Here is a 7,670-nt window from a genome sequence, read left to right as displayed (position 1 = left end):
AAAGTTTGCGTGGGCAACAAAATGGCCAGCTGATATCCAGAAATATATCCTACAGATAGGGACGGTAATTGTGTGGGTCAGCGATAGTAACCAAAAGGAATGTGAGGGGAGGGACTTTAAAGCAGGATATGGAGTAAAATGTAAAAGAGATAAGTGACAGGGAAGACCAACAAACAGAGAAGGAGAAGAGGGAGAAAAAAAGAGGTAGGAGGAGAGGAAGGGATTGGGAGAACGGGATTGGGAGGGAAGTAGGGTCAGTTATATAGTGTATGAAAAATTCATGGAAAAGAGGGACAAGTGCACCTGCACTCATGTTCCATGTTAGGATGAAGGAGAGCTATGTAGAGAAAACAGTGACCAGGTGGCTACATGTATTTTAAGCTACTGTGAGTCTTCTGAGTATTCTCAGATGCCCCTCTCTGTCTCATTTCTTAAGTCTAGCCCTGTCAAGAAGAAAGAAGAAAAAGAATGATACCTCGGTGTTGTCCTGTTTTACCCTGTTTCACTAGGCACTGATTTTTGAGGATTTTAATGTCATTTGTGATGAAACTGGTAGGGCAGACTCAGATACAAGCTACTGAGCATGTTAAAAGGAATTGTGGCCATCTTTGCTGCTGGAATTCCATGTTGTATAGCATTTTGATTACACATATTGCTGTTAACATTAGACATTTGGGGTGTAAGGCCTACGGCCACACCACCCTGAATGTGCTCAATGTTGTCTGATCTTGGAAGCTAAGTAAGGTTGGGCCTGGTTAGTACTTGGATGGATGGGAAACATTAGGGGTAAGATCTTGGTGATTCATAGAATTATTTTTGATTACTATTTATTTTATCATTTTAGTTCTGGGTTTGTGATATACCTAAATACAGGTCTGTAGCTATCTTCAAATTGTGCTATCCAAATACAACCTTGTATGTGCATATATGTGGTGCAAGTCTGCATGGTAGCTAACCAGCTTCTAACTTCAGCTTGTTCAGATAAACTTTGACAAAAAAAAACATGGATTGGTTTCTATGCAGAGTTGCACCAAATATTGCACTCTCCAGTTTTAATGAATCAACTCCAATGTGTTCAATTTATTTTACTTAATGTGCTTAATGTCTAAATTATTATTTTTTTCTAGATCCATCTGCTGCCCCCCACCAATATGGTCACCTGGCTCTTACTTTGTTAAGCAGATGATTGGGGGCCACAGTGGCTATGACTTCCTCTGACAACGAACAGCTGAACATTGCAGATTGGCTCTCTGCCATCCATCTTGAGAGGTACCAGGACAGCTTTAGGCAGCATGGGTACCATAGAGTCAAAGATATTCTTTCCGTTGACAATGACGTTCTTCAGAAAATTGGTGTTGGAGCAACAGGCCATAGAAAAAGAATAATGAGTCGATTGCGACACATTTCTGGAGAATCAAATTCATCACCAACTTTACACAACATGGAGAAGACCGATTCCCTGGAATACCCCCACATATCTGAAAAAGATGATGCTATTAGTAATAAAAATAACAGCAAGGAAAAATTTGGTGATTTAGAGTTGGCTGTCAAACCAGTACCGAAACCTAGGACAGTATTTAATAAATACAATGTGAATGCTACAGCAGCAGCTAGCATACATGCCGTTCAATCACCTGTTTCTTTAGATGCTTATTCAAGTGTTGCTAGAAGGTCTTCTCTGCAGGAAACAGTTGCTCCAAGGGGAAACAGCTTCGATACAGAGAACTGTAATTCATGTATGGAGTCGAAGCCAGGAGGGGTGGAGCTGGAGGCTGGGATTCCTAAGAATACATCCGCTGAGGCTGGGAAACAATTGCATCCCATTCCTTCTCTGCCTATGCGTCAGAACAAAGAAAGTCTACAGCCTGGATCCTCTTACCAGCAACACAAGACTCAGATGGAAGCGGATACTAAGCAGCGTTCCCCGTTATCGAGCCTGTCTTCCTTTGCTGGAAATGAAGAGGAAGTCACCTCCTTTTCAACCAATCCTTCTTCTCCACAGGAAACACTAACAATGATATCCAATGAAATCTATTCTGGGTTTGGTTCCAGGACTGGCTGTGTCAGCTGCGCCCCAGAGTCTGAAGCCCCACAAATACATATAAACCCTCTTGACATGATTAATCAAGAAACAACATCAACCCAAGAACGAAAGTAAGTATATTTTGTTACATCTCCTAATATCTATCTACCTTATATGTTTTTATAATGCATAAACCTTAAAAGTTTTATTTTTTCCAATATTCGAAGAAGCATTACATGCATTGCCATAGCATGATCTATTTACTAAATGTAGCTTCCAATTATATTATGGACTTGTGACAAATATAAGTGCAATTAAACTTGCTATGTTTTATTTGGTTTAAAAACACAACATTTCAGCTTTAATTGGAAATACAATTAAAATCTTGGGAAAACAACTTGCAAAGTTTCTTAATAAGGTCAAGACCTTAAACAGGTAAAACAATTTCATCAGTTAAAATAAAGAAATTGGACATAAAATATTTATTTTTCTTGACTGTCAGGAAATGTATAGATTACTTTGTTCTAAACAACTGAAGACCATTCCTTCAAATCTGTATTTTACATGAATATGTAATTTAAACACAATGTGTTCATATTAATGTAGAGAACATATATGCTGCAGCTGTCTATATAAAAGTGTTAGACCCTAAAATGGGTAGGAGGTTTTAAAATTAATGCAAACCAAAGTGCCATAGGAAATACTTTTTGGTGTAGAAACACTTACGTGCTAGTGCTGGTTCTTTAAAATAACCCTTTGTGTAAATTTGTTTTTAAGACTTATGTGAGTTAAAGAATAATTTACAGAAGTCCCGAACAACTCACAGCTCTTCCGCTGGCTTGAGAACTAAACATCCCAGCATGCCGTGCCTTGTTGGCAGGATATGCTGATACTTCAAGTTCTTGATCACCTGGAGTACCACTGGTTTTATAAGATTCATTTTGGCTAGGTAAAGCACAACACATGGCATACTATTTTGGTGGTATTATTGATGTTATAGCTATTATTATTGGTAGGGCAATACATATAAAAATGATGGCATAAATGCTGGCTAGGAAGTGGTTAAAATGTGTGTGTGCTCAGATCATAGTGGGAACTCTGGGTTATTACAGATAAGTATATAGAGGGAGCCAACCATGGAAGTCTAAGAGAGTTTCCTGGAGCCAGTGGTTGAGGAAAGGGTGGAGATTACTTTACAGCTGGATTCAGACAATTGAAGGAAGTCTTGACCTTGCTGAAATTATAATAATGACTTTACATAACGCATTAAAGGCAATAGCTACAGCCAGGCAATGCTTGCTTTCAGGGGAGCAAAATCCACAGGCTCATTTTATCTGATGCAGTAAAATTTTAGTTTTTGTAGAGTCTGCTCTACCATTACATGCATGGATAATAGATACTGCTGCAGCATGAGCAGGGTGGATGCATAGTTTGACTAGCATTTAAACCTGATTAGTGGCTGCTTCATTTAGATCACCACCGATGAGGAATTCAACTCTAAAACCAGCCCAAATGAGGAACACGCCTTCACCGACTTCAGCATGGATACAAGATGGAGTTTCATCAAGGCCCGCACCTGTAGGGATTTCAGCATCACCAACTGCTTCCAGAGTGAAGACATCTGCCCAAGCAAGACAGGTGCCAGCTGGCTATCAAGCTCATCCTCCATCCAACCAGAAAAAAAGCATTATACCTGTTACTTTTTCAACTGCCTCTCTAAGGCCAAATCCAGTAGGAGATTCTGGATCACCAAGACTTTCACGAACAGGACATGCAGCTTTTCCACGTCCTTCTCCGATTGGACATTCTGCTTCTCCATTGCTGCCCCGTGGGAAGAGTTCACCTCCAGAAGTGGCAGACACAACAAAGAATGATGTCTCTTCTATAACAAATCCTGCATCTGCAAAGCAAACAAAGAAAAGGACAGGACGTCAGGATGTAATAGGAAATGCATCACTGCAGAGACAAAGGTCTGTTACAAAAAACAGATCTGGAGCTGATGTCAAAATTGGTTCCATGGGATCTAACCTGACAGCGAAAGATATGTCACACAGGCCAACACCAGTTGGAAATGCAAGTACTTCTAATACACCGTCAGGAAGTGTTCCATCTCAGAAATCATTTCTGATGACGTATACCATTCCCGCAAGGCTCCCAATTACAAAGAATGCCCTTACAATGCATGCAAGTGCACTTAAACCGATTTCTCCTGCATGCTTGGATGTAGCTCAGGATGTACATGAGAAAAATATAGCAAATGTTACTAATAATTGTGAATCAAAAAGACCATCTCCAATGGGAATGTCACCATCTTCGACCCTCAAAAAATCATTTGTTGGAAAGACTGCTTCGATTATTCCTTCACCCAGAAAAGCGGTAAGTGGTCTTCCTACACCGAAATCAAAGGTTGGAGACAGTGCTCTCTCACATCAAGGACCTCTTGAAACTACTGCCAAACCAAAAATAAAGCCAGCTGGATGGGTGCCGAGGACAAAATGTATAGGGATTTCAGCCACACAAAAAGTAAAAGTTACAAAAAATGATTTATCACCCCAGCCAATAGAAGCAGAACAATGCCCTGCTGAAAGGACAAAAGCAAAGGGAAGCAAGTTTTCACTGAAGCAGAAACCAGCAGAAAAATATGGATTATCAATACAGAAATCTACAGGAAGCATAACTTTCCAGAGGCCAAAGCAAACAGGAAACACTGGTTCCCAAACAGCTAAATGCAGGAATGTTGTGTCAAGTACAAAAAACTCACAGCAGAATGTTACTGTGCCAAGGCCACTAGGGAATGCTGAAGTAACAAGGTCTGCAAACACCTCCACTATTTCGCTTTCAAAAGTGATCAAAAAAACTCCTTCAGCAATAGCAAAGCAGAATGACACTACTACAAATACTGTCTCACCAAGACCACAAACATTGGGAAATAAATCAATACCTTCTAAATCAAAGAGTTCTCCTAATTATGAAAAGCCAATTGAGAGTATTGCACGAACTCCGCCGAAAAAATTAGCCAGCCAGCTTTTGCCTAGGTTGCCATTTATGCAGAAGAAATCTTCTAAAATTACTATTATGAAAAGCCCTGTTTCCAGAGCAGAGGAGAATAGTTATATGGTGTGTTCACCGGGGTGGAAAGTTTCTCCTAATGTAACAGTAGAGGAAAATGATGTGACAGATCCAGTGCAGGACTTACCTCCGGTAGAGGACAGTCTTGATCTACATAACACGTTTTCAGACAATTGGGATACAACTTTAACAGAAGAGTCTCTAGAGGCAGCACTTAGGGCAAATGCAGCTATATTCAGGCCAATACAGGATGAACATTTAGTCCTTGTTAGGCCAAGGCTGTTGGGATCTCATATAAGTGATGAGTACCTTGAGCAAAAATATCGGATTTCCAAAGCTAAAGATGGTAAATGATGAAACTTTTCATAATGTTGAGGGACAGAAAGCCTAAATCATTTTACATCTCAAAATACCGAACATCTTATTTGATGTGTATGTTAAAATTTTCTCTTTTTTTATGTTACCGCTTGCAGGGTTCCTACAACTGTCTGCAAAATGTGTTCTTAAGTGTAGTATACTCTGTCCCTAAGGGACGTTATTGAAGTTCCTATTGTAACAGGACCCTAGAAATCCTCTATATTTACCTAGTGATGTGTAATGGTGGTGCGGTCCTTTTCAACTTTACAGCAATGGGTTTTGGATTAAGAGTTGTGTTACACTAAGTGTGGTAAAAAGTTTCCAAAATGGGGGAACTATACTACAAAAAGGGAGGCGCTTGGCAAATAGGATATAGCTGCCTTGTAGCTACATTTCTTATCACTGTAAACAGTGGATCTGCTGGGGTACAGAGCATGGAGACCTCACCCAACCCACATAGCCAGTAAGTAGCCAGTAAGTGCAGAGGCTTTCCTTCTTTTTAGTGAAATCGGAAACTACCCTTATAATGTTGTTAGTATTTGTTTTTATGGCCTTGAGGGCCTATTCAGATTATGCATTGCAATAATTTGATTGAATATACTATCATGTGTTAAATCACTTTAAAGCTGTAGTAAACCACATAAAAAAAAAAGTGCCCCAGGCAGTTTAGGTCATATTGTGCTAGCATGATTCGCTTCCTAGCACGTTATGACAGACTTACCTGATGCATGCACAAGAGTCGCTATTAATGGCATGGCTCTGAAGGAACAGCACGGGTAAGTTGTTCCTTCAGAGCGCATGCATCGGTGACGTCACTGGCTGCATCTAAAGTAAATATCTCCCAAACGGTGCACATTTAGGAGATATTTACTGTACCTATAGGTAAGTCTTATTATAGGCTTACTTCATACATAGGAGTTTACTCCCACTTTAAGGTAGCCCATTTATTTTTAATGAGCTGGCAGCACACCTTAACACACAAAAAAAACAGGCCTGTCTTTTATTTTATCATTAACACAGTGCACCACACTGCTTGTGACATGTACTTTGTAGTGTGCTGTAGTGAGACTGTGTTGCCACTACTGTATACACTGCATTGTGGTAACACAGTGTGAATGGGCACCCAATTACAAGCAATACTACACAAATATTAATGTAGATTTATATCTATCACGTCAATACAAAGTGATCTGCAAATCATGCTGATGAAGTCTTGCTTGCCAAGAAAAATCTATCTTATACAAGGAGGTAACCTCATGGCCTCATTCACACCGTGGTGCAGAGGGGTCAGTTTTTCAGCACATGTTCTGCAAAGGCACAAAATAAATTGCTCTTTATGTACCCTGCTCACACTGCAATGTGTGGATTTTTTTCTGCGCAGGAATCTGCAACATGTATGCAGTTTTCTGCACAGGAAAAAAAAAACGACGTGACATAAACATTGGTATGAATAGGGCACATGACTGACATGCATGAAGACTGATGTCAACGTGCATAAAAATGAATGGCAACGTGCATAAAAACTGAGGTAAACTGATGTCTTTGCAAGTGAAATCTGCACTGTTTTCACATCAGGTCCCATGAGTTTTCATGCAGGTATGGTGTGAACGAGCCCTAAAGCTTGCATTTTCACGCCATCGCCCAATTTAACAGTTAAAACTGTGACAGTAGTTATATGAATCATAACTGTTCCTACTTAATATATATTTGTATATGAGGCCTGTGATGTGAGTGTGGAAACAGCATTCTCAGCTGAAATAGACCTGTCATGAGAGGCATATGGGGTCAGCTGTTATTGATCTTCTCAAAATACTACGTGCCATGCTTCCATGCATCCCAATAGCTTTCAGTCGCTGATCTGGAACAAGCATGCAGATCAAGAATGTACAGCAAAAGTAGGAAGTTGTTATCTGAATACCCATCAAAGGTTTATTATTCAAAAGTATTACAGTAAGAGGGTCAGGGTTACTTGAAAGTAGCTCACATTTTCAGGAGGAGGGGAAACCATTGGTAGCCTCCTTTTTTCTCCAATGGGGATCATGGAAAAGAGGAGACATAAATGGTTGACTAGCTTTTACCTGTCTACAAAATAGTCATGGCTCATTTATAGGGATCATGCTTGACTGCATATCGATACAGAACAGCCTTTGACAACCAGGGTTCCCTGTAACCCCTAGGTTCCTCCAGAGATATCTGAGGGTTCCTTGAGCAATGAACAATC

The 7,670-nt window shown here is 40.0% G+C and overlaps 1 protein-coding gene across 2 annotated transcripts in view; it reads left to right on the top strand.

Annotated features, from left to right (window-relative positions):
* Positions 1-1,204: 1,204 nt before the first annotated feature.
* ARAP3 (ArfGAP with RhoGAP domain, ankyrin repeat and PH domain 3) overlaps positions 1,205-7,670 on the top strand; it is a 149,892-nt gene continuing 143,426 nt past the window's right edge. For both annotated transcript variants that reach the window (XM_077474240.1, XM_077474239.1), the window contains exon 1: positions 1,205-2,154. In XM_077474240.1, the coding sequence (XP_077330366.1) occupies positions 1,205-2,154 (950 nt within the window). The remainder of the gene's footprint in view (positions 2,155-7,670) is intronic.

This window comes from Lithobates pipiens, unplaced genomic scaffold, assembly GCF_037356315.1.
Source record: "Lithobates pipiens isolate NorthernLeopardFrog02 unplaced genomic scaffold, aLitPip1_a1.2 Scaffold_8, whole genome shotgun sequence".
Classification (NCBI taxonomy): Eukaryota; Metazoa; Chordata; class Amphibia; order Anura; family Ranidae; genus Lithobates; species Lithobates pipiens.
The sequence above is the reverse complement of the archived record's forward strand: the minus strand, read 5'-3'. Positions and strand labels throughout refer to the sequence as shown.